The following is a 27,902-nucleotide window of genomic DNA, read 5'->3' on the forward strand; positions in this document are numbered from 1 at the left end:
TGTCTTTATGAGTAACTTAAAATTGCAATGCCTTTAGTTGCCTGTTTCCATGATACAGGATTTTGTGAACGTTTCCTCTTGGCTCACTTGAAGTTAAGACTTTTTTTTTCCCCTTGTGATAATTATTTAAGAAACAAGGCAAAAAGAGAGTACCTATGACCCTTTCCAAATGAAGCTTTTGTCAAAAAAGGATTTTTACCACGTTTCTGTTTCTTTATGCAGGCCGTATCTACAAGTGCTTGTTTACTGGCTCTGTGAGCTCACTACTGACACTGCCGTTAGATATGCTGTCAACGTAAGTACCTGACTAGCTTGATACAAATTACTTCTGTAGTCAGATAACTATGAAAACAATAGCTTTGGAAGTTAGCATCTCCTTCTTCTGATTACGCTTTTTGTTTTCCACGATCTTACTACTGCTGCCCATTTTTCTCTGCATGGCAGGAAGCATGACAATCTGTTTTACAGTACAAGTCATTTCACTTTGAAGTTCTGTTACTGAGGATCCTTGGAGATAACTGAATTTATAAAGTGGGCCATGTTTAATAGTTTCTTATGAAAGATTTGTATTTGATGTCAAGAAATTTTATGTGGTAAAATTTCCATTATTCATTTTAAAATCCTTTAAACTGGTCTAAAGTCTTGTCAAACTTTCTGTACCTGATGTCTCATAGTAGAATATTAATATATATTAGTATGTTAATGTGACACTTTGTTACTTTTTTTATTTTTAATTTGATTTTATCCATGCTGAGCCTCTTTAGTGATGAGGGGTTTTTATTTGATTGCCTTCTGTTTCATATTTGTATTTTAATGCTACGGCTGCCGTATGCAGTTGGATATTGTCCATCTTAGTCTTTTAATCGGTATCTTTTATAGAATTAGTAAATACTAACACAATAGTGTTTCAGGCTGGTTTTTATTTTTTCTTCCTTGGGCCTGAGGGATTGAGATTAAATTTGATTAGAATAAGTCATGCATTTTTAACGAATGTCCTATACTTTCTTTGAGGTACCCTGTTTGGGGCTTTTTTTTTTTTTTTTTTAAGACAGGTTATGTTACATTTCCTTAATTTTTATTAATAGAGAGAGATACTCACTGGAAGGTATTAACTGTATTTTTCCTGTGATCTCACGGTAAACATATATTGGAATTCTTGAGTTTTCTGAGAAAAATCCAAAATTTTACAACTGAATTTAAAGCACCTCATCACATGTCTTCTGCTAACTACTAAATTACAATCTGTACTTGGAAAGTAAATAAAGGACTTCAATATGTGTATAATTTGAATGGCACAGGAAGCTTTGCTTTGACATACCTTTCTTTGACAGTCTGTTTCAACAGCCCCTGTGTCAGTCTTTCCCTTGGGCTTTGTTCTTGTCCTTGTAGTATTCACTGTGCTGTGCAAGCACAAGAGTATATATGGCTGCATGGGGAGCTGGACAGAAAGTACTTGGGGTAGCAGGATAGTTCTTATTTTAAAAGCTTATTCTAGCTAGTTCTCTGAACAAATTCACTGTGCAGTCATGCAGCACAGGTCATGGCTTAGTACAATGAGTGGGAACAAGTGGGAAGGGGAGCTGGAATAAGGACAGGGGTTACTGAACTTTTTTGCTACTGCTTTAAAATTACTTATGACTTGTTAGATTAGGGGTTTTTAAAGTATAGAGTGGAATAGGTAATATCTGAGTTAAAAGGCCAGAAGGTAGAGCAATCAGAGTCAAACCTTGCAGTTTCATTTGCTTAGGGTAGCTGAGCAGATAAAATAGTGAGGTACGTATTATTGCTGTTTTCTGACTGGTACCTTTCTCAGATGCCATAAAATAAATAAATAAAAAATCTATCAGCTTGTCACCGTTTCAGTTTTCATCATTTGGTATGTTTTACATTTTCCTCTTTGCTTTGTAGGTTATTTCCCAAAAGCCTCTTCATTAAATCTTGGAAGAGTTTGTTTTTTACACTGTCACTTTGTGTGTCACATATTTTAATGTTTTGCCTTCATCTTTAATTTTTCAAAGTAATGTCAATTTGTGTGACAAAAGATGGTTGAGTCATTGTAAGTGGATGGTACTTGAAAGAGAAGTTAATGCTTTAAAATAGATCTTATACTGAAGCAAATCTGAATTAGATTCCCAGAAGAACCAAATTTGTTCAGCCAGTTTCATTTACTTTAGTGGTTATCATGTTACTTTTCCTATTCTTGAAGTTTGTTTTTCCTGAACTAATCTTGAAGCTTTTCTTAGTGAGTCAGATCCTGTTTTTGCAGAAATATTTCTGTTTTAATAGTGATGATTTCACAAATCATACCAGAAGGGAATAATAAAGCCTTTTTCAAACGAGTGTTTATCTTGGCACTTAGCTCTATTAATTAACATTAACATCGTATGCTTGCATTTACAGCTTTTCTGCAAGAAATCTACTTTGAAGAGATTTTTAAAAACTAAATAAAAATTACATACAAATACTTCATTTATGCAGCTAGATAAACTTAGCATTTCACACAAATGCCATTTTACTTGTTGATTATGGACAAGGAAGGGCCGTTCATTGTAATTAACTGACTGAGTTTAGTTTGAATAAGCAAAAGATACTTGTCACTGATGGTTTTTTTTCTCCTTTTTAACAGGGAGAACTTACTGGCTGACTGTTTGCAGGGTTGTTTTGTTGTGACATGCACTCTGTGTGCTTTTATCAGCCTTGTTTGGTTACGTGAGCAGATTGTCCATGGTGGAGCACCACAGTGGTTAGAACAAAATCAGCAACAGCCACTAAATGGAGTTGGTCAACAAAATGAGGTAAAACTTAACTGCTCAGTCATTGAAAATAAATTTAAAAGCTGTGCGTGTGAACAAATACATTACCAGACTCAATATCATTTATTTCAGAGTATCTTTATTTGTGTGTTAACATTTGTTGAATGTAATTTCTATAGTACTAAACAGTGATGTTACTGTTTTTATAAAATATTATTGAAGTTCTGTAAAAAGAAATGTTAATGGATTTGTTTAGAATAATTTATTTCAAATAACTTAATTTGTATAGATTCTTATGACTGTTACAGACTTGTTTCTCTGTGCTTTTTGAGGAGAACTTTTATGTATAAACAATTGTCAACTGTGGTAAATGAAGATACACGGCAGTTATTTTGCCATTTTCATAAATATTTCAGTAGTTTGTGAAGTAACATTTCAGTGCTCTATAAGCAGTTGGAGGTTCTGTGGAACATCTGAAAATGGAATAGTGCTCATTGGCTATGTTACAGTACAAAATCATAAAAAATACACACCATTCTGAGTAATAGTCTACATCAATGTTTGTAATAGCTGCAAAAGTTCTAGTACATTCCATTTATGATTTAAGACAGAGTTTGAATCATCTCTGTTACAGTATATTTTGAAATATTGTAAATTTTAAATGCTGTAAGCTTTCTCCCTCACCACCCTTTCCCACACTGTTAGTGCTTACAAGAGGCACTCAGGCAGGAGAAGAGATGATAAAAGCAATGTATCCATAGAGGTAAAATTTTATTTTCCTTTGTGATAAATGTCAACTTTTTAAAGACAGAAATACAAATTCTCAGCTTGAGGAGTTACTTGGGTTGTCTGTGTGTTGTTATCTTTCTAATACAGTACCAGTTTTCATCAGGATTGAGAGTACTCCCCTCTATTGAGCACTGGTGAGACAGCATCTGGAGTGCGGTTTCCCTTTTTGACTCCCCTTTATAAGAGAGATACAGACATACTGGAGCAAGTCCTGCAAAGGGCCACAGAAATGATTAAGGGATTGTAACTTCTGATATGTTAGGAGAGACTGAGAGAGCTGGGATTGTTTAGCCTGGAGAAGAGGAGGCTCAAGGGGGTTCTTATTAGTGTGCATAACTACTTGAAGGGAGAGTGTAAAGAAGATGGAGCCAGACTCTTCTCAGTGGTAGTGAGCGACAGAACAAGAGACAGTGGACATAAATTAATGTATAGAAGTTTCACTTAAACATAACAAAAGGTTTTTTACTGTAAGGCTGATTGAACACTAGAACAGGTTGCCCAGAGAGGTTTTGGAGTCTTCATCATTGGATATATTCAAAACTTGACAGAACATGGCCCTGAACAAGCTGCTCCAGTTGACCGTGCTGGGGGAGGTGTTTGTTCAGTTTTAGACTACACAATCGCTAGAGGTCATTTCCAACCACAACTGTTCTATGAAGAAGTCTGGCTGTTTCTGCAGCTCTTTAAAGAGCTAGGTTTATTCTTGCCAAATTTAATGCTTATCTAAAAAAAACTACTAGTATGTGTTCTTTCTGGACACAGGTCAAACTACAGCAAGAATATAATCAATTTAACTGAATACTAAATACTGTTTCTGCAGGCTCAGGCTGTTGCAAATGGAGGTGTTGAAAATGCTGTGCTTGATCAACCAGCTAACCCAGCTGCTGAGAATGTAGTTGTAGGTGAGAACCCTGACATTCAAGAAGAACAGGTAGATGAAGAGGAAGAAGATAACGAAGATGAAGAAGATGCTGTAGTAGAAGATGCAGCAGATGCAAACAATGGAGCACAAGGTAACAGGTGACTCAAAACAGTAATGTTCTTCTAATTTTTTTTTTGAATATACATGAAACCATTGTTCAAAATAGTTGTCATAATTCAAGGAAAGTGTTTGAGTAGGCTTCTACCACAGCTTACTTACCAGCTTTGATTTTGCAAAGCTTAAATATTTGTTTCAAGTTCGGAAGCATTTACTTGCTGAAAATTATCAGCAGTCACGAGTTGAATGTTATGCACTTAGTCTTTTTACTTAAAACATGGTATGGAGAGTTTACATCTTGGGTGAGTCTGACAGCTGTAAACATGGTCATTGTCTCTTCAGATGACATGAATTGGAACGCTTTGGAATGGGATCGTGCAGCAGAAGAGCTTACTTGGGAGCGAGTAAGAAAATCATTTTCTTGAATTATTTGAGTTTTTTCTGAGGCTTGTACTTGATTTCTAGTATTAATTTATTGAAATCCATGTGGGATAGATTCTGATACTGTTGTATAGTATGAAAACTGGAAGTGAGAGTCTTCACTTGACTTAAAGTAATTAAAATATTACTGTGTTACTTGTGGACTATAAAAAAGGCATTTCTTACTAGAAATGCAGTAACAGCTTAAGCATCTTTTAGTAGAGATCTTTCTGATGACTTCAACTTGACCAAGTTAAGAAGTGAATTGCAACTTGCACTGAGGATGCAAGGCCAGATCAGGAGCATATAGGTGTTGAGTGATATATAGAAAAAGTAAGTATTAAACTATCTGTGGAAGCATTCATCAAGCTAAACAAAAGAGAACCAGAAATTCTTGCTGAGTATTTTATTTACATATTTACAAAAGACAGGGCAAGTGTACTTTTTTTAAAAAGGATGGAAGATTGCAGTGTAACATTTCTTCTATTTTTGGATATTCTATTAATGGATTAGAAATTCCATGATTATAACTTGAGACGTGTGTCCGCTGTAGTCATAGCAGATTGTATAGAGACTAGAGAGCTACTTTTTAACCTGTGAAGTGGAATACAGGAAGCAGTGAATATATGATTAGTTCAAAACTCAGTGCATGCTGCAAAATCTACCTGGAAGTAGATGCAGCAGCTTCATATGATTTATCATTACCACTAGTGCCCAAGCTGGATAGTTACAAATCTAGTTTTCTATTCCTAGGCTATGATGCAGTCATAGCCTTGACTGTAATGTGGAGATACGGTTTTCATGAGGACACAGTCGTGATCTTTCTTTCATATCTGATACTGTGTATTTAGTTTGTTTGGAAGGTTTGTTTGGTAGTGAAAAAGGACACACACAATTTCAAGTTTCTGTACCCAAATTGTTTATCTCAAGAGAAAAGTATTACATTTCTGGAACAATTTAAGTGCTGCAAAATGTTGAAGTATTCTTAATTTAAAATGTTCTGATGCCTATCCATGAATATAGAAGTCAACTCCAGTAGACTTGCATAACCATTTCTGATCCTATGCTGGCATAGACAACAGACATATAATTGGCATTTAGTATTGAAAGTGGCTCTTCAGTTATGCCATCTTGTGAAAATAACATGCAAACTTTCTAAATTTTCAGATACACTTGCTTCTTATTTTAATTGGTGAAATATGTTCAGTTTTAATATCTTGGAACTTCAGCACAAAACTCTAGTGAAAAATAGCCTTGAATCTGGTATTTTATAGCATTAATCATGGATTATAAGTAACTGGATTATCATAATGGAAAATCCTTGAAGTGAGCAGGAGTTTTTGGACTAGATACTCTGGTTTTGATTGTTTGGTGTACACTTTCCATAACAGCTGTTAGTGGTGAAGGATTTGTTTCCTGTCTTCCCCAGCTGTAAATCAATTTCTGTTCTAAACTTAAAACTATACAGTATAGCAAATTTAGAAAGTTTTCAGTTGCCTTTATTCATTGAAGTTAAAATTTTTAACCTTCCGTTTTTCTCAGCAAAACATAAAGTGATATTTTGCAATTAGCAAAATACAGAATTGTTTTATTAGTGTTTGAAAATAGCAGTTTAGTCAGTAAAAACTCCAGAGAACATAAAGATCTGTTGATTGGATTCTTCAAGTCCTTGAGAGAAATAGCTTATAAATTAATTGCTTACACATTCGGTTTGCTGCATTTGAATACATGTGTATTAAGATATTCTATATGTATACCATTGCCTTTGATTAACTGAGTTGGTTGTGTTTGAGTACTTAGTTCCTACCTTTATCTTTTAAAAATTATGTCGGAAGTCTGTTGGTCAATTAATAGAAAAGTACATGACTCTATTAGACATTAAAAATCTGGAGTAGAAAAACTGTGAGGTTTACTTTATATATGTTACTTTTTTCTGATGAATGAATAAACTTAAATTTCTTTTCCCCCTAGATGCTTGGACTCGATGGCTCTCTGGTTTTTTTAGTAAGTGAAATTCTGCTTTTTAAGAATTTCTATAGCAGACTTATTTTTAAGAAATTTTTAATTTAAATTTTTCTATTTGAAGTTCTGATTTTAATATGATATATATTATTTAAAGAGATTTTCATTGTCAAATGCAGTGTCACATTCAAGTAAGTTTCCTTAATTTTAGGAGTTTCAAGTAGTACAGTATAGTACTTCCTAGAATTTTTTCCCCTCTTGCATATTCTTTCAATTAGTACAAGTATTAATCTTTTTGAAAGTCTACACAGTAGTGGGTCTGTGTAGTAGAGCACATATCTCTTAAACTGATTTCAGAATCTTTTTGATTAAGATATTTTAGCAAAGCTCTTCTAAAAAGTCCACTGACTTTAACTCTTGCCCATGACTGAATCCATGTTGATTATCTCCCTGACAAACTCCTGTATACCATGCATATCATACAGTGGGCCTTAGGTGCAGGCAGGTATTTGAAAGATTCTGTCTGCTGCCAATTGTACCTGGTTGTTGGAGATCTCTAGCCCTGACTTCAGGGGAAGGGTAGAACAAGCATAAAAAGCTGACGACAGTGAAACTTTAACCCATCACAGCTACGTTTGTCAGGTATCATCTGTCAGGTCTCTTACTTTAAAAATAGAAGTGTGCTCTCTTGCAGCTATAAAATTTTGACTTTATTTTGTTTGTGAAAGAGCTGGTCTATTAAATATTAATGTGTTTATTAGCTGCCAGAGTGGTTAAATGTCTCATGTTTGAAATAATGTTTCATATTTTCCTTAACATCTCATATTTAAATTAAAATAGCATAGTCTGTCATTAGTAGCTGACATTGCTATTCGTCTGAAAGAAATTAAAATTCCAGTGTATTTGTGGATGGGTTCGTCAGCTTAGCTAAAAGAAATATAAAATGTCAGTTTTAACAGATTTCTTGTTATGAAGTCTAATTTTTAAAAGTTCAGAAAAATATTTCTCATTTATAGAACAAGTATCCACAAACATTTAAAATAATTACATGAAATGTAGAACTGTGTTTTCTTAAAAATAGAAATTTGTTTTTACGAAATAAAAATAATAAAGCAAATTTACATGCTCTTACCCAGTGGAATAGCCATGAATGCAAACAGATGCTCTTATAATATCTCCTGCATGTTTTGGTTTGAAATATGCAAGTTTTATAGCTCTGATATTAGATATGCAAGTTCTGGGAATAATGTGCAATTGAAATTAGATACTGAAGTAAAGTCATTTTACTTAAGTGATTGATATTTATGTACTGCTTCCTTGTCTTCTTCCTCTCTCCCTCCCCCATACCCCTTGCAGGAACATGTCTTTTGGGTGGTATCTTTAAATACATTATTCATACTTGTGTTTGGTAAGTATGATTTGCTTTTAGTTATAAAAATGCATTTCTCTGAGAAGGGAAAATACAGGTTAATGTTAAGTCTCTTCTTTTTTTCTCTCAGGATAAATGAAATTCTGACTTTTAAAAATAGAACCACAAACAAACTGTGACTATGAATTATTACTTCTGACTTCATCATTTTAATTCCTTTAAGTGACTGATACTGCATCCAAAATACATAATTTAAGGAAAAATACTCATGATAATGGTGATCATAGTGTAAAAAAAGGAAGTATAGTAATATGATATCAGCCAGATCACAGGAAATATCCTTTAACATTTTTCTAAAAGTATTAAAACTTCTGGAATTTATGAACAATTGTAGTACTTTTAGATGTGATTGGGCTAGTTTCTGTCCTTACAGTTTTATCTAAAAATAGTTAAATCGCTTCTGCCATCAAAAATCCACTTTGGGAACTACTGATTTTTTTTTCTACTTGCAGTATGTTAGATAAACTTGCGTTTCCACTCTGACTCCAGAAATGGGGGTAACAGATTATATATGTGTTTTTGTTGTTGTTGTTTTGGATTTTTTTCCAAGATTCTCTTGAGAGGCAGTAGTTAGAGCATTAGACTGTGGTTCAGCTTCAATTCTGTTTTTACCACAGACCTGTTAAGTGACACTGTCCAAAAACATTTATTCCCTATGCCTTTGATTTTATTGGTTTCATTACTGATGGAAGCTTTTGGACTGCAGTGCTCAAGCTTGTTATTGCTGCTTATTTGACACAAATATGGGCAGAAGTAGTATTGCAAGATGCTTCAGAGAAGATGAACCTCTCTTGAAGAGATACTGGAGACAAAATTTCATTAGTTTTAGAACATTAAAAACTGAAACCATACTTTAGATAGGGACCTTTGCCTGGCAAAATAATACTCACAGTACCAAGCCAGTGATGTGAGTGTTTAGTTGCTGAAACAAATCAGTAGGTTAAAAGAAAATAAGAAGAGTGATAATGGATATTTAATCCAATAAAAATACATTTTTTTCTAACACAAGAGGTGGAAAATACTTCATAATTTCCTTCTGATAGTTTTCTTCTGGTTTACAATTAATTATCAGAACATAAATTAAAAGTTTTTGGCTGCTATAAAGGTTAGGCTTTTTTTGATAAATGGATAATTTATCCATTCTTGATTTGAATTCAGGTTGAACAGTGGAATTGTTCAGAACAGTAATCTTAAGTGAAACATAAACTGTTCAGTGATTATAACATAAGTCTGACTCTATGACAAGCCAGAATAGTTCATAAAGTTGTCATGTAGATGTTTTTCCAATAGCTCTAAGTGCATTTTGCAGATGGGAAATCAGGATATATATATATATATATATATATATATATATATATATAAGAAAGAGTGAGTGTCTTTCCCAAGCAAGCAAGCAGAATATTTGGGAATTTAATTCATATCTCCGAAGCATATTTCTGGTATCTTTTCCGTTAAGTAATGCTGCCTAAATTCTAATTGCCAAACCTCTAATTAGTTATTGGTAATTACAATCCAAGTGAGTTCAAATTGTAGTATAGAAACATCACAGAAAGTACTGCTCTTGCTAAAATGTTCCTATGGTGTTTTCTGGAACAGGTTTGTTACGTTCTGATTAATTAAATTCTGATTAAATCACATTTTTCTGGCTTACTGTAGTACTGTGAGGAGTGTGTATTCCTTTGTGCTTTTGCTTAAAAGGAATCTATTAGATTCTTCTTTGGAGAGATTTATTTTAAAAAGATCTTCACTTTAATCTCATAAAACAGTCAAAATGCAAGATGCAACTTTTCAGATGAGTTTGCTGTCTGTAGGAGTTGTGCATGCGTGGTTTTCTCTGTTCTTAAGAATGAAGATTGTGTCTTCCTTTGTTTTCCCCATTCCCCAGAGTTATTCTTGAAAGAGAACTCTTTTCCTCCCAAACTTTCTCTTCTCACTGGGCATGAAGACCTCCAGATCTCCCCTTATCTTTAAGGTTTTTTGCCCTCCTCAGTAAGTGCTGATTCCTTGAAAGGGGCTTAGATTAAGCCTTTCTTTGCCATTGATTAGTGGTACAAGGTACAGTTTTTATATGCTAGTCATGTGGATGTGAGGAGGTGATGGAAAATCATCAGGCTTTTCATTTGAGGTATGATTAGTCTGCAGTAGCCTCCAAAGTAGCTAATCATGACAGTGAAAAGAGTGGAGGTGAAAACAAGTTTGCGGTTACTGCTGCTCCTTTAGTTGCCTTTGACTTCCTCTACTGTAGGAAGGTGAGGTTGAGCTCTCTAATGCTTTGCAGCTCTATTAGGAATATTGCCCTATAGTTTTCTGCTAGAGTGGAGAAAGTGCTGTGCTTTTGACTTCATTCCTCCTGAAACCTCAGAATTGGGGAGAGTTAGTTCTCAGGAATGGTGACGCTTGCTGACACCAGTTCAGGTAACTGGGACTTCCCAATTGCTCCTCATCCTGATCCCTCCGTAGCAGCATTGTCTTTCTCCCCCTCATCTTCTCTTCGCTTTGTAGACTTCTTCAGGGCTTTCCAGTTTCTGGCTTTTGTAGTCTTCAGTAATGCATCAGCTTTAGTATTTTTTGAGTGATTCCTATCCAGTCAAGATAGAAAATGGCTACTTCTTTCACTGCATGGGAAGGAAAGAGTACACGGACAGGTTCCTACAGCACTGTGTGACTGAAACCAATCTTACATGTAAGATGGGGAAGTGGAATTGATTTACACGCAGCAAGATGAGCTAAGAAGAAAAAGACTGTCGTCTTACTATGGGTAGTTTTAATTTGTAATGGTTCAGTGTGAGCTCTGGTTTGACTTTCAATGTCTATAAGATAATAGAAATGTAATTCTTGCAACTATTTGCATAGAAATTGCTGAGGAATAAAATAATTACTGTGTTATAATAAACATCCTGCAAATAAGAATCCAATGAGCAGTTTTCATGGTGCTTTTTTTTTCCCCCTCTCACCTTCTTTCCACTTATATTATGCAGCATTCTGTCCTTACCACATTGGTCACTTCTCCATTGTTGGCCTGGGTTTTGAGGAATATGTAAGTACTGTTTTACAATTTCAAAATATAAAAATTGCTATTGCTTGTGTAATCAAAAATATTTTTGCAAGATCCTTTCACATTTATTCTTGATCACAGAAGTAACCTAGAAAGTTTTTCATTTTTTTCTTAAACTCCTTTTTTTAATCTGTTTATTTTTTTCTCTCTTCTTCACATCCTCCATTATTTAAATTTCCAGTGACCTCTCTGTTTATCCTCCCCCCCGCCCCCCAAAAAAAATGCATGTATGGTTTTAACAGCTTCTTGTTCCTCATGCATTTTTAATTTGCACAGTGGGTAATTATTGTAGTTGATGATAGTAGGTAATGAAGACTAGGAGGTAGTGTAAGAGGATACCTTTTGTTTCATATACAGAGTTCATTTTGTGTTTAAAGAATGACATTATTTGTTATCTTCCATAAATGTAAGTTTTCTGCTCTTACTGGAGACACCAAAGAACTAATTTGTTAAAATATGTAAAAACTAAAGAAATCTGTTATTCTTTTTGAAGAGTTGGAACTTGGACTCTGTCCAAATGAAAAGGAACTGCTGTCTCTTAGACTGATGTATTTTTTTTTCTTTCTTCCAGGTTCAAGCATCTCACTTTGAAGGTCTGATTACAACTATAGTTGGATATGTGCTGCTAGCAGTGACTCTAATTGTTTGTCATGTATCCTTTTGTCAGTAGTTACCTGGTTCAGATTTTGCATGAAAGTCCTGAAAACTGAAAGGATTTGGTCACAAGCAAGATTTCTGTGTTCTAGCTGCATGTTTTTAACACTGCCTTCAATTTGAAAGAATAAACATTTATTAGCAGTTTCTGTTCAGCAGTACACAAAGCTAGCATCAACTTTAGACTACACTATGTGAGATGCAGTACACTTGTGGTAAAATAGTTGATGGCATGTGTCTGTCTCCTAAAACACATTCAGCTTTTCTTGGAAAAGGTATTTGTTCAAGTGCTTGAAAAAGAAAGCTGCCATTTAAGGTAGACCTTCAGTTTTAAAATTTAATTTAGCAATGATATTCCTGTCTAACATTTTCAAAGGTAACTACTTATTTCTTGAGAGATTTTTTGGATGCTTAATTCAATAAGATTTTGTTAGATGTGTGTTTAGCAAAAATGCTAAGTACTTATTTTTAGAAATAAATTTCCCCTTTTAGTGGGTTAATCTAGCACATCAGCTTTTGAGACAGAATTGGAGTCAATTTTGAAAATACAGAGCCTTCTTTCACTTCTGCCGTTTATAAAATTTGCTGTTGCTAAAAGCCAAATAACATAGTGTTTCATTATAATAATAACTGTGATCTGCTGAGCTTGTTACAACATATTTTTCAGTATTATTTCCTTAAAGCTATCTAGGGTTTGGCAGCCCTTGTTAAGTTCCAGCGATCACGTCGTTTATTAGGCGTTTGCTATATTGTTGTCAAGGTAATCCTAATTTTTGTGTGTGTTTTTTTTTGTGTGATATTTTTTTTAAGAAAAAAAAATTGAATTACAATTTTGTTAGTGATTTCTGAATTATTTGTTATTTTCTTCTTTTTTTCCCAAAAAGGTTTCCTTGTTAGTGGTGGTAGAAATTGGTGTGTTTCCTCTTATCTGTGGCTGGTGGTTGGATATATGCTCTTTGGTAAGAAGAGACATAAAAATCTTTTTAATAATGCTTATATTTGAAGAAAAAATGTTCTGATGAAAACAAAATTGTTGATATGAGTTGAACAGCATGCTGCTTGTTTTTACCATCATAGTGCTTCCAAAGGGAAAAAGTGTTTTGTTTGTTTAGGTACAGCTCAATGCTAATTTTGTCTTCCTTTAGACAACCTAATACAAATAAACATGATATTTTTAAAATAAGGTCGTAATCATTTTTACTGCAATTACAAGACCACTATGAGAATTAAGTTATTTATGGGGGAACTGATGTACTGAATAACTTTGTGTGTGGCTATTTTATGGAAAATGGTAAATATGATGGTTGTATGATCTCTTATTTTGAAAAAGATTCATGTTGTGCTTTCTTGTAATTCAGGAAGACAGTTTTGTATGCTTTTAAAAAATTCTTGAAAAAAATTTAAGTGATTAATTTTAAATGGAGAACTTTGATTTCTTCTAGCCTTGGTAGAAATATCATTTTACTTACGGGAATAGGCATTTGTGTGCACAATAGAACCACTTAGTTTGAACTGACTTGTAACTTGCATGGTGTATGTTAATGTTTGAGTTGATTTTGGTTTTCATGCTATAAGTTATCTGGATCAAAAATTGATCTTTATTTGCTGTTCTTAGTGTAAATATTAATAAATATTCTTTTTTTTTCCATAATTAAATGCTATCCTTAAATATTTATGGGTTAGCATGAGGCAGACATTTAATTTAAATGCCAAGTAGCATATGTGAACTAAAGTAAATAAAATGAGTAACTGTGGAGGTTTGCCAAAATCTATTCATATTTGTTTATGACTTACATTCTAGGAAATGTTTGATGCCACTTTGAAAGATAGAGAATTGAGCTTTCAGTCTGCGCCAGGTACCACAATGTTTCTGCACTGGTTAGTTGGAATGGTTTACGTCTTCTATTTTGCGTCCTTCATTCTCTTACTGAGAGAGGTAAGTCTATAAGAACATGATTGTTTTGTAGCGTAGAGAAGCTTGCCTGTTGAAGTGATCTTTCACGTCTGGGTATTGCTGCTACTGTGTTTTGTATGCTTGTTAGATTTCAGTGTTATGTATAAATGGCCGTACTGGTATTTACTGCAATTGAAAATGATGATTTAGAGTAATGTTTTACTTGAATGTCCTTAGTTTACCAAGAGTCTTTTAACAAGAGTGCTGCCTTCCAGTGGATCTAAATACATTTCAGATATTGAACACTCATTAATATTTGAAAGCTAAGCTTTTAATTGGTTATTGCTTCTCTAGTCCTCTTTGGTAATTCTTTCCTTATTCTGTTTCTGTACCCTTTTGTTGCACCTTATGGTATTTTATACCCTTGTTATGTTTAAAACATGTTTAGCTGCAGCAGTGTCCTGCAAAATGCAAAACAAGGAATGCAAAAATTTATCTTCATAAACTGTTTTCTACTTTCCACTTCAGGTGTTGAGACCTGGTGTCCTATGGTTTCTCAGGAATTTGAATGATCCAGACTTTAATCCAGTGCAGGAAATGATACATCTTCCCATTTATAGACATCTCAGGAGATTTATATTATCAGTGGTAAGGACTTCTCATCCTATTTCTTTATGTGAGCAACAACAACAAAATCTCACTATGTTAGCTCCTATATACATTACTGTATATTTAAGGGGGGGGGGAATCACCATGAAGATGACTGGATGCTGGAACAGACTGTCAAGAGAAGGTGTAGACTCGCTATCCTTTCAAAACTTGATCAGCTCTGAACAACCTGCTGTAGCTGGACCTGCTCTGAGCAAGAGATTATTGGACTAGATAACCTCTAGAGTTCCTTTCCAACCTTAATTATTCCCTGATATCCACTCCTTATGCAAAATGACATTAACATTTTGTGTAGTCAGGCAAAAAGTGTTCATTATTATGGATGTTGTAAATCACTTAGTTTTGTCATGATACTCATTGCAGTAAACATTCTGGGTCCAATTCAGCTAGAGTGGTGCAGAAGGGGTAGAATAGTTTTCTAGTATGTTTTGGGTTGGATTATGCTGATTTTGCTAGTGGCATCTGCTTCCAAATGTTGTTGTAGAACATTGGAATCTGTGATTTCAGATAAACAAGCTGAAGGAAGTTTGCCTAACAGGCACTAAGGGCAGGGTCTCAAATGAGCTTCTTCTGGCATAAGTGTCATGTGAACTGTCGAACTGATTATACAAGAAGCACTGTTGTTTGATACACTTATTAATATTTCTTAAGTATTTTAAGCAATGAAAGCTCATCAGAAGGAAAGTAAAGCTGTTTGACATGATTGCAGCTGTCAGCTACCCAGTCAGTATTTATCCAGCCACAATCCTGTCTGTGGAGGGTGTTATGGAAACATGTCAGAGCCGTATGGGAAAACTAGGTTTCGCTGGTTCTGGTACTCACAGACTAATTAATCTTCCTTGTTGCAGATTGTCTTTGGATCAATCGTATTGCTCATGCTTTGGCTTCCTATACGCATTATTAAGTATCTCCTGCCTAGCTTTCTTCCATATAATGTTATGCTCTACAGGTAGGCACTTTTTCTACAAGATGCTTTTTCAGTCCTGCTGTAAATAAAGACCTTTTATTTTATTCTTCTTGCATTAATTTGACATTATATTTGGTGTATTATTTAATTCCTTCTCAATCCAAACTTCAGTGTCAATTTTAGAAAGTGAAGTAACTGAGCATGTGGATACATAGTACAACTCATCAAATAAAAAGTTGCTAAGAAAAATAAGTCATTTCTGTACTATTGCCATGGTGATAACTTGTTTTTCTATATGCCTTCAAAACAGCTTTCCCTTCAAATTTTTGTGAAGGAAGTCATTCTAGTGTTTGTTTTACATACTGTTCCCTGGTGATCACTGTTTCAAGAATGAAATAGTCTGTAATTATATTCTTTTTTAATGGCAATACTATTTTCCTAATTCGAAATAACAACTGAAGCAACAACAATAACAGCAAAAGGAAGATCAAGTCATATTCTCTCATAGTGGGATATAATATTTCTCAGCATTTTCTTCTTAAATTTCACGTGCTCCTGAATAGTGAAATGCTTATGAGCACTTAACTAGTGCTTAGAAAGCACATGACGAAAAATGTCTGCAAAAAGCTAAAGATTGTTTCTATATACAATTCTACATTCAATATAGCTTTTGTTGTGTTGCTGTTAATACAATTCAGTGTAGCAGATTACTATCAGAATGTTCCTGGTGTTTGACTTCCTGCTCATCCCATTGTTTCTAGTGATGCTCCAGTAAGTGAACTTTCCCTAGAGCTCCTTTTACTTCAGGTCGTGCTTCCAGCTTTGCTAGAACAAGGACATACAAGACAGTGGCTGAAGGGTCTTGTACGAGCATGGACTGTTACAGCTGGATACTTACTGTAAGTACAGAAAGCCAAAATCAGCTGCAAGCCTTACGTTCGACTTAGCCTTTTGACAAGAAAGCAGCATGTTTTCAAGAGATTTAGTTGAGTGGCTTTCACAGCTACTTTATAGATAGATGTGTGATTAAAAAAACTTCTATAGTGATTTCCTATGGAAGAACCTTCTCTAACTAATCATTGTAGCTCTGGACTAGTCTTTGACAAAAAATCCTTTTGCTATACTATTCTAGCATTTACCTGGTAAAAAATCCTGTAAAAGGCTGACAGTTTAATTTCCTATTATAGATGGAAATGAAAGAATAAGTGTAAAGAGAGTATTTGTGTGTGTCACTTAAGTAAAACTCACATGCTTGTTACATTTCTTGCTTATAACGCAAAAAGAATGAATTACTGGAAAAATGAGTTAGAACATTAAGCTGAAAAATTATAACGTACAATGGGGAATTTAAAATTCAGTCTTTAAAGAAGAATGAAACAGTGTATTTGTACCCTAAAGTAAACAAGGATATAAGCTGAGGTTCTTAATTTTGATTGCAAGGCAGTGTTGTTGCACTTGAAATTATTTTTCATTTTTCAGTTCATATGTTGTTTCCAAATTAGTCAAGAATAATTTTTTTTCTGTAAATTTTTTTTAACTTAAATTTGAAGTACATTGGCATTCTCACACCTTGTCCTGCTTATTGTGGATCAGTCAGATATAATTTTATAAGGATAAATATTTTTTTTTCTTGGCTAAGTTACTGTCCTAAGATTCCAAGAAAATAGGCTTTTTCTTCCATTGCACCCCCCCCTTTTTTTAAGCTTACCCTTACTTACCAGTAAAACGTAACATTTCTGTTCTAAGAAGTTATCTTTGTAATCAGCTTGTCCCTGTTTTGATAGTGTTTAAACATGAGAGAAGAAGAGTAGTTCCAGAGATGATGTTAAAAATGACTTTGCTTAGCACTGTTGCAGTTGCTAAGATCAGTTATAAAACATTTCTGCACCACTTTTAGTTAAGCAAAGTTGAAAATCTCTTCTACTTTTCTGAAGCAAGCAGTGCTGTGAAAAAGCTTTCCTTGTCTGGAGGTTTGAATTTTTGTATCTGTCTTACTGCTAAGAAGAATTCTGCTAAACCTGAGAAAAATTAACACATTCATATTGAACTACTTTTTCTTTTATCAGGTTCAAATAAGGATCTATTTGCTAGTGACATATGCAGGGCATGGGAATAGAATGCTGCTTATGTAAATTGACTGGTCATGGTACTCATGTTCGGAGAAAGTTTATAGCAATACAGTACTGTCCTTGTACAGTCCAAGTTTCAATTCAGTTATCTCCCGTAGAATTTAATATCAGTAAAATAAAAGCTGTCAGTGAAGCTGCCTGCTTACACAAGCTTAAAATATTGATGCAATTTTCCTTTTATATGCACAACAACATTAATATTAGGCATTGCTGTAAAGCAGTTAAACAGATCAGTGATCTTTATTTGTGACTACATTTTCACTGTTCTAATCTGCATCCACGCTAGTATTTTTCTTCTGAGTTCTATACTTAAAAAGCCACTGACTATCAGAAAATGGTTTATTTTACTACTTCAAGATTCTGAAAGTTATCCTATATTCATTTTGTACAACTTATATTCATTCTGAATACATTTTTAATGCATCTCTATTACTGTAAAGTTCTCATTTGTATGAGACAACGGAACTGCGTTACGTTGTTACAGGGATCTCCATTCTTACCTACTTGGTGACCAGGAAGAGAATGAAAACAATGCAAATCAGCAGCCTAACAACCAACATGCTCGCAATAACAATGCCATTCCAGTTGTGGGAGAAGGTCTTCATGCAGCCCATCAAGCCATACTTCAACAAGGAGGACCTGTGGGTTTCCAGCCTTATCGTAGACCTTTAAAATTCCCACTCCGGGTTGGTATATTCAATGTATTAAGAAAAAAGTGAAAGACCTACAGTTTTTAATGTAAGAAATACTTGATGACCTCCATGAGAAGTCAAGTGGTATTTCCTGTTGTTTTGTGTTGTACAATTTACATGTTGTTAGGAAGTGTATTTCTAATTTGTTCTCATATATAGTTTTTCTTCAGCCAGTAACTTTTAGACCCTCAGTTTCTTTTTTCTTTTCTAAATAGATCTCATACATGTTATAAGAAGCTCATGTCCTCTTTTTTTAACAACTAATAATGGAAAGAAGTATAATAACCTCTTAGGAAACACGTAATTCAGGAGGATCTCTAACAAGGCATATCTTTCTATTAGGTATACTTTGATCATGTAGCTGGAATCTATCCTAAGCTTTTTTCACTTATTATAAGATTAGATGGGGAACTTGTGTCTATATTAAACATAGAAAGGTGCAGATGTTTTAATACTTCAAAGATCTAAACCCCTACAATAAGAAAGGAAATGCTAGTTGACAAATATTTAAGTTTCTACAATAATATGAGTCAACCTAGATAAAATATTTTGTTGTTACCAGAGCTCTGAGTTAATCAAATGTAAACTTTGGCAGAACTCACTCACACTATTTCAGGTATAACAAAAAACTAAAGTAGTGGCCACTGCCATTTTAGCTCCGTAAAACGGCTCACTGCAGGAGTGTATGAACACAATGTTGCCACATAGGAAACAGTGGGAGAAAGTAGCTCAGGAATGAATAGACAAGGGAAATAAAATGAATTTTCCCTTCTCATAGGAGTTATGTCAGCTTAGTCATAATATATCAAAGCATGGTATGGCTCTGTGGCTTCACATAAATATGCAGGCCTGTTGAAAGGTGTGGTCACATTCATCCTTCTACAGTAGCTGTTCCTTTCTCCCCCTTTTCACGTGAATACCAGTGCTGGAACATTCATGTGATGAACTGGGTCAGGAAACTGATCCAACTGAAAACTGACCTAATATACACAAGGGTTTGGGTAGAGATACTTTAAAGTCTGGATAAGACTTGACTTTAAAGAATATATTTGTGATACTTTCAACTAGACTGAGTCATGTTCGTATGAAGCTCCTGGGATGACACACAGGTTAATTGAAGTTAATTCCCTGTTTGGCTGCTAAGGAGGTAATTACAAAGCAGTATGGTTTACTATAAGTTGGCAATATATAACAATTGTAATGTGGAGATGCTGCTTTCAAGGAAGAGATGTGTTAACCTAGAGATTCATTAAATCCTTTTTTCTAGACTGCTGTTATGTAGGCTGTATTATTTTGGTGGATGACTCAATAAGGACATGGACTGAAATCATCTCCCCTTCTCAATTAAGCTATTGCATAATAAAAGCTTTCTGTAGTTTTGGAGCTGGCCTTGAACTACTGATGAGACCTAAGCAATTTCATATTCAGCTATCAAAGACTTTGTTTTTCTGGTCTACTCTCCTTTGCCTAGACATTTTAAGTTATTCTTTGGAGACTTCTACAAAAAGCCGAAATAAGAGAAGAATCAGATGTAACTGAATTTCCTTGCATTGTTGTCATCAAGAGATATGATGACCTTTTCACCACCTCAAAAATGCAGTGGCTCATTGATGTGATACTGTGTCCCTAGTTCCACCTGTTTCAAATATTAAATAAGGAATCATTTATCATGGTATATTGATCTTGGTTCTCCTTGGATAGGTTTACTTCATGAAAAATGTGTTTCCAGCCCTGATTTCCAGCAAGAAATAATATATTTAAAGGAATTAAATGTAATGGAAAACAACAGAGACTGAGCAACTTCCCTATATTTTAATTATTTTCTTACTTGGGATTTTAAGCATTTGGTGAGGGGGAAGAAGAAGACATAGTGAAGATCTGGGACTTTTTCTCTGCTTTCTTTAATATTTCTGTATCTAACCAAGTTGAAACAACCTATACAAAGGGATTTTACATTCAATCTTTTATCATGTACAATTTTGTACAAAAATATTTACCAGTAGAACTCACTATGTCCATATGAGCTGAGCAAGGAATAATAACTGCTTTTTCATGTTATTTCAGAGTTACAAAATAAGCATTTGGAACTGATTTTTTTTTTAATTGAATTAAGTGTACGTTATTGATCTTGGAGCAAATTAAAAAAATGTTTTTTTTTTTTTATTTCCCATAAAAGCCTCTGCCAATTATGGTTCTCCCTCAGTTGCTCTATGTTTAATAGTACTTGATGGATTTTTCTTTCCTTTATTTTTCTATTTGCTTTTTGAATGCATGTAATCTGGTATGCTCAACATCCAATGTCAAGAGATTCTTCTGTTTAATTAACTGTTTTGTGTGAAAAGTACAACCTTTTGTTGCCTGCTACTTAATTATTTCAGTTTTTCTGTTGCTTTTATATTATGATACAGAATGAGCAGTTGTTTCATATTTCTTTTCAATGTACCCTGCATGATTTTTGTTTTTCAGTTTTGCATCACATACTTTCTGTCATTCTTTTCCAAGCTGGAAAAACTTGCCTGCTTAAGTGAAATACACTATGGATTTTGTCATGCTTATTTTCATAATCGTCAGCCTTTTTACAGAATCTGAGCAGCTTTCTGCAGCATGATTTCTCTCTTCTCTGTTACATCATGGCTGTCTATAAGTTGTATTCTATATTAGTTTTGAAATAATTGCCAGATAGGATCTGTGGACCTCTGTGGAATCTATTTAAACCAGCTGAATTTGTTTTGTTTTGTTCTGTTCTGCTTTTTTCCAACCTCCATTCCTCTGGTGGCAAGGCAGTTTCATTCTCAAAACTTTTATAATCTTTAATTTTCAGCAAAGCCTGCAAACTCTCTGGCAAGCTTTTTTCTGGGGATTTTTAATATTTACTGAAAACTTTAGAAAAATACTTCTTTATAAAAATAAATTATTTTTTCATAGCCTTTAAGTTATTTCTAAAGATTTTGTGGGGAGGCTTGTCTTACAGTTCTGGATTTCGCTTCCCAGAGTTTATCCATTTTCTGTTTCTTCTTTTGTGCATTTATTCTTAGCTTTTCCAAAATATCATCTTCTGATAGCCATTTTTATTCTGTTTTTTGTACAGATTTTGTGGGACCTTTTTTTCAATCTTACGAAGATTTGGCAAAAACACACAATACCTATCACTTTGGTATATTTACATATATGGCATGTGAGCATTTTTTTCTGACAACTTCTTTCCTTTTTTAATACATTTTTTTCATTTTCAGGTAGCTCTAACTTTTGAAATAATATTACTGTGATGGATTTTGGAAGATGAGGGCTGTCTTTGCAAGAGCTTTGAGTTCACTCATCATAAGAGTTATGATAGCGATGATAGTTATTGGCAGCTTGTGCATTGTTTAGGACAAAGTCAAGACTTGTTCTTCCTCTTGTACATTCTCCAATTCGTTGGTCCAACAAGCAGCAGGAGTGTTTAAAAACTTTATATCAGCTTTAGTTCCTGGCATGATACTTAACTGTATTATGGCGACTTGAATTCTACAGTTAGTGTCAGTTTTCTGCCCTCGCTAGCTTTCCTATATCCTTCAGCGTGTTAGAATCATAGAATCAGTAAGGTTGGAAGGGTCCTCTGGAGATCATCTAGTCCAACCTCCCTGCTCAGCAGGGTCACCTATAGCACTGTCGTCCTAAATCAGTACACAGTAATTAGCCCTACTACTGCTACTGTTCCTAATTAGTATGGAATTGCAATCCTTAGAGTGGAGTGCCTAATCACTTTATTTGACTCTAAGCTTTTCCTAATGTATAGCATGTCTTTCCACTAGTGCAGCTGGCTCCATCACTCCTAAAAATTTTATTCTCTGTTATTAGTGCTCCTCTGGTCATCTTCATTCCATCAGGTTTCTCACATGCCTACTGTGTCAGCGCTTTTTCACCCTTGTATTTCCTTCGTGTATCTTAAGAAGGCGGCTTTTAGTACTTAGAAATGTGTGATATAGATTCAGTTGCTTATTTTTGTATATTCTGTTCAAATAGCCTTTAATTATTCAGACTACTCTTTGCCACTTCCTTCTTGAATGTTGTCAATCTTTGCTCCATCTTCTAAAGATGCAGGCCTTTAATGACATCCTTCTGTCCGCCTGCCTGAAAATACAGCATTATCTTTAAGCTGTATCCACCTAATTTGATTTTTTTTGGCTTCTGTGGCGCCTGTGTTTCTTATACAGGCTTCATATACTCCATTTTTTTTTCTCAGTTTCTAAATCCTTCCCTACACCTTTTTAACAACTGCAGGTTGCAACCTGTTTTTCTAATCCCACATTTGTCACTGGGAATATTTCAAAGTTAGTATTTATTCATCTTTAATTTTATTTCCTCCTCCTTCTTTTGTTGATTGTTCTCATAGGGAATGATGGAAAGTAGTCAGTGATGATGATCCATAAGTGACTATTTATAGACAATTTTGGCCTCAAGCAATGTCACACCATGTGTTTCTCACAATTGATAAAAATTTCTGCCTGCAGTCTTGTCTGTCTGCTACTCTAGCTTTTCTATCAGTTTGGGATCTTTTTCCCTAAAATAGGTATTGTAGGTGCAAAAGAGTATGTGGCCATCACCTGGTAAACACCTGGCAATTGGGAAAGCATCCATCTTCACCCAGGTTGATGTCTAACCAACCACAAAATTTTCCTTCTTTTAGGCAGTGCTGGAGATCTTAGCTTGGAGGTGAGACTGGTTTACCTTGTCCCAAGAAATCTCATCAAGGAAACTGTTATAGATTTAGGTTTCTCTCAGGAGTCTGTTATGATACAGTGTTAGTTTTCCCCTAGTAAGCATTTTTGTCACACAGTTTAGGTAAATAGTGAAGCTAAACTTCGTATCATGTGGTGCTTGGGATACTTCAAGCTGTCAGGTATATGAGAGTACTGTAAACAGCTGGAAACCTGACCAACAAACCATCAAGTTTAGACTCAGCTGCTGGTCACATAGACTTGAGGGCATATGTAAGAACTTTCTCAGCAAGGTTTTCCTGATTATAAAATCATTATCTGACTTACCTGCCTTACAGAATTAGAAAGAGGATTAATTGAAAGAGATTGTGTTGGTCAGTGCTGCAATCAAGAGATTATTTTTTAATGAAGAATTTTGTTTTTTCTGCATTCAAATGTTTAGTTTTTATTATGACAAATGAGGAAGACTCAAAAGAAATAAGATATCCACAGTCTAAAAAGTGTTGTTTATGTGGTGTTTTATTTATATAATGAAATACCAATTGGTATTTGAACAGGAAACCATAGGAATGTTCTATTTCTAGCTGCCTTGTATTCTCCTTTCTAGGCTAATAATCTTTTTACGTGTTTTTGGCTTTAGTTAAGTAACTTTTTCCTATAAACTGTTTCTCTTTCCCCTCACCCTTCTTTCAGATATTTCTTCTGATTGTTTTCATGTGCATAACGTTACTGATTGCCAGTCTTATCTGCCTTACATTACCAGGTAAGTCTGTTACCATAAAACTATATATTTTAAATTACCATTACCATAAAACTATATATATTAAAAAACAACAACAAAAAAAACTAGACATTCTCTACAATAATAGATGTTTTGAAATCTTATCTTAAAGTTTAAAGAACAACATACGGAAAAGGAGTGTTTCATGTTTAATGAAACATCTTCATAATGTAGTAGCCTAAACCTCAAATGATAACCTTTATTGAAGCTGGAAATAATACCTGTACCTAAATTACAGCTCAGTAGAGAAGGGACTGGCATTTCCTTTGCTCTGTTGTAGATACTTTTTTTTCTTGAGGGGAGGGACCCAGGCTTTGAGGCAATCTCTGTAGTAGCAATAAGAGAATTAGTATTCTTGCACGTTTTACTGTTTAGAGAATGAAAATACATAGATAGCTAACAGTCTTCTATATTATATCTTTAAGTGAATACTTCTGAAATTGTATCATGACACCTCACTAGAGCCTTTCTAGCATAGCCTTTAGATGTGATACAGTATTGATACACATGCCAATGTCCAAATATGCATGAACAACTACTTTAGCCAAATCAAAAGCACTTTGTAATGGTTTTTCAATTAATTGAAAAAAATTAATGCATATAAATTTGCTTGAACGCTGTTGGCTAGGGAATTCTAAAATTTGACAACTCTAGCACCAGGTCATCTTTGCCTCCTTGTTTTTAATGCTCCTAAAATCAATAATGTATTGAGGTCTGAGTTCTGAATCTTGTGATAGCTTTAATTTAGTACATACAAATAATTGTACTATAATTTCATTGAATAGAAACACTGTATTAAAAAATTAAATGTAGCAAATGAATGGGAGAGCTTCAGAAACCCCATCGGTGAGTCTTAAAGCATTATGTGAGACAGTGAAATTACTCAAACATAACACTTAAGATTTAAGTTCAAACTTATGCACTAATCTGTGATTGCCTTTGAGGTTCTGAAGATTAATATTTAGGCTCTAAATAGTGTATCATTCAGTGTTTTGCTTTGTTGTAGTTTAGATGACATCATTGTAATGTAATGAAATTTTAGAATAAATACTCTACATGCATATTGGCATTGTCTGCATAACTGTTTAGAGCCTCACACATTCATGCCTTATGAACACAGTACCAGGATGTTTTATGTTGAGTACTATTTGTGCATTAATAACTAACAGCAAATTTATAAATGTTTTCATGAGCATCTTTCCTTAATACATCAAAAACCATTACTCTATTTAACAGTGTTTGTGTTTTCAGTATTTGCTGGTCGATGGTTAATGTCATTTTGGACTGGGACCGCCAAAATCCATGAACTGTACACAGCCGCTTGTGGTCTTTACGTCTGTTGGCTAACTATTCGAGCAGTAACAGTGCTGGTTGCCTGGATGCCACAGGGTCGTAGAGTGATTTTTCAGAAGGTCAAAGAATGGTCCCTCATGGTGAGTGGGATTTTTGGGTTTTTTTTTTGTTTGTTTGTTTTGTTTTTTTACTTTCAGATTACTCTGTAAATTTTATTGCATTTTCCTTTAAGCCCATCCTGAAGTTTATATAGCATATGTTCTTATTTCATAGACCTTTGGAGACCAGTTAGCAGAATATTAAGCAATCAGTGTAAACAAGCTTGTGTGTATATGTTTAAATACACATGGATGTTTTTCTCTGTTCCTTTAAAAGTGAAAATGTTGCATTATATTTTCTCATACATTATGTGATCTCAATAAATATATTTACATTTTCCATATATATCTGGAAACTAAACTATTACTCGGTTAGTAAGTTGACATTATCAAATAAACTAATAAAACTGGTAGATGATGACAGATGTAATGTGTCTAAAAAAAGGTTTGTGTATTTTCAAAAAGATCTGTGATTTGTCAGGTCTGTGTTGTTTAAATGAAATGTTTTTAAAGAAAAAAATCCTGTTATCATAAATTTGCTGTCATGGTGAAAATTTGAACTTACCTCACCCTTTTGTCTAGGTTTGGGTTGTGAGGATTTCTATAGTGTTTTTTTGTTTGTTTGTTTGTTTGTTTTTTGTTTTGTTTTTTTTTTTTTTTTGCCTAAATAGAGTAATTTTAAACATCCATAGCATAAATAGCATCTTGTGAAACACCTGCTTACAATAGCTTTTTGTGAGACTAACACAGACAGAAGAGCAGTGTGTGTGTGTGTGTGTGTGTGTGTGTTATATTTTATCCTTCTTTGAATATCTCATTCTCCATTTTCACTTAGGAAGTCTTAAACTTGCCTAGAGGAAATTAAGAGAGAAACTGTAATACTTGTCCTTTGTCCCTGTCATGTTGTTAGATTATACTACTTTTGTATATGGTTTTTGGTTAATGAATTAAAAGTAAAAGAATTCTAGAACAAAGAATGAAATTATTTTTGGGGCAGATATATAAATCGAAAATCTAGGTTTTTTTTTTCCAGCTTTATCTATTTGAGTGCTTTAATTAAACAAAGATCATCTGACAATATGTTTAAACTTTAAAATGTAGTTGCATTTCTTGGCTTTTATTTATTTATTTGTTTATTTATTTTAGATAATGAAGACACTGATAGTGGCTGTGCTCCTAGCTGGTGTGGTTCCACTTTTGCTTGGTCTTCTGTTTGAACTGGTAATCGTTGCACCTTTGAGAGTTCCTCTGGATCAGACACCTCTCTTCTATCCTTGGCAGGTCAGTTGCTTGGTGATTGGTATGTCAGGCTTTTCAGTGTTCTTGTTCTTCTGCTGTTGATGCACTCCTTTATGTAGGAGTAAGAGGATTCCAGGAATTCTGGTTTCTCATTGATTCAAGGCTTCAGAACATTTCATACAGATAAGTTTCCATGTAGTAAAGAAAAGACAGTCTGGATGTGAGTATTATTAGACCCAAAAGGTATGTTTGTTAATCTATGTGTGAAGAGCTGAGCTCTCTATGATAACCTTAGAGGATCTTTGAATTTCACTAATCGGATACACAGGGATTTTCAGTAGCTTAATATTCAAATTATGTACAGAAGTTAGTGTAGCTATATATATGCGTGTATGCACATGTGTAACTCTTCAGACAGCTTTCTACCAACAGCTGGGCAGCAGGGAGTTTGGTTGCTTTTTTTTTTCCCATACAAAGTTGTAATTCCCTGATGATACACACTATGAATGAAGTTTGATATGCTTTAAGATCATTCTAATTTAAACTGAAATGTCAAATCATTAATACAAGATTTTGAGATAGTAATATTTTGCTTTACTTCTTAAAAAAAGTCTCATAGGCAGAGATATAAGGGAGTGCAAATGTCTTCCTGCTAATTTCAGTGGAGGAAATGGAAATACTATATATTGAGTGATAGATGCTTGTATCATTTTATACTTAAACTTGAAAGCTTTTAACTCAAGGAAACTTAATTGAGGGAACTCAGAAGATCTAGGAAGTATATTACTAAATAACAAGAAAGTGTTCAAAGACACTCAATTTCTAAGCTGTATACAAACAAGCTTTTATTAGCTTTAAGTATTCACGTGTCTTATATAGAGAAGAATTTGTCTACCAATTGAAATCTTCCCTTATTTCTTAACGCGTGCATTCTTTAGTGGTGTCAGTTCCTAAGTAAGTTACTAGTAATCAGGACATCGTATCACTGCAGCACTAGAAGATTGTAATTTTCAAACCTTTTTGGAAAAAATGTGTAATGCTAGAGATTACCTACAAAATCTTAATTTGTCCATGTTAGTTCTGTAGAAGTTTGGAATTGAGTACAATGGAGGGGTTTATTTTCATGTGGTAGAGCTTCCTCAAAATATCAGATTAGAGAGAATTCAGGCTTGTTCTAAAATAACAAGAGTTACTGAATGGGGAACTTGAGTTTAGAAGGTTTATGTGCTTTAGCAAACATAAAATGTACTTTAAAACAATGTTAACATCTTTTTTGTAACGAGTTTTTAAAATTTTGAACACAGATTATCAACAAACTGTCTTTAAAATAACTGAATTAAAAGAAAATATGCTTTCCCAGCAGTTTAATGATTTATACTGTGTGGGTTTTGTTCGTTTGTTTTAAATCAAGAGTCTGCTGTAAATGTATGCAACTAATCTGGAAAGAATTGAATCATTTTGT

General features: G+C 34.1%; 1 protein-coding gene across 2 annotated transcripts in view; it reads left to right on the forward strand.

Annotated features, from left to right (window-relative positions):
• The window catches only part of MARCHF6 (membrane associated ring-CH-type finger 6), a 49,975-nt gene that overhangs the window by 15,878 nt on the left and 6,195 nt on the right, over positions 1-27,902 (forward strand). The window contains exons 5-22 of one of the 2 annotated variants that reach the window (XM_062569797.1): positions 223-295; positions 2,627-2,795; positions 4,363-4,555; positions 4,864-4,925; positions 6,913-6,945; positions 8,260-8,311; positions 11,311-11,369; positions 11,959-12,039; positions 12,733-12,801; positions 12,926-13,000; positions 13,843-13,977; positions 14,464-14,583; positions 15,453-15,553; positions 16,273-16,410; positions 18,125-18,326; positions 23,723-23,792; positions 25,047-25,243; positions 26,348-26,482. In XM_062569797.1, the coding sequence (XP_062425781.1) occupies positions 223-295; positions 2,627-2,795; positions 4,363-4,555; positions 4,864-4,925; positions 6,913-6,945; positions 8,260-8,311; positions 11,311-11,369; positions 11,959-12,039; positions 12,733-12,801; positions 12,926-13,000; positions 13,843-13,977; positions 14,464-14,583; positions 15,453-15,553; positions 16,273-16,410; positions 18,125-18,326; positions 23,723-23,792; positions 25,047-25,243; positions 26,348-26,482 (1,964 nt within the window). The remainder of the gene's footprint in view (positions 1-222; positions 296-2,626; positions 2,796-4,362; positions 4,556-4,863; positions 4,926-6,912; positions 6,946-8,259; positions 8,312-11,310; positions 11,370-11,958; positions 12,040-12,732; positions 12,802-12,925; positions 13,001-13,842; positions 13,978-14,463; positions 14,584-15,452; positions 15,554-16,272; positions 16,411-18,124; positions 18,327-23,722; positions 23,793-25,046; positions 25,244-26,347; positions 26,483-27,902) is intronic. The other variant, XM_062569798.1, reaches the window with a different exon arrangement.

Source organism: Rhea pennata, chromosome 2 (genome assembly GCF_028389875.1).
Source record: "Rhea pennata isolate bPtePen1 chromosome 2, bPtePen1.pri, whole genome shotgun sequence".
Taxonomy (NCBI): domain Eukaryota; kingdom Metazoa; phylum Chordata; class Aves; order Rheiformes; family Rheidae; genus Rhea; species Rhea pennata.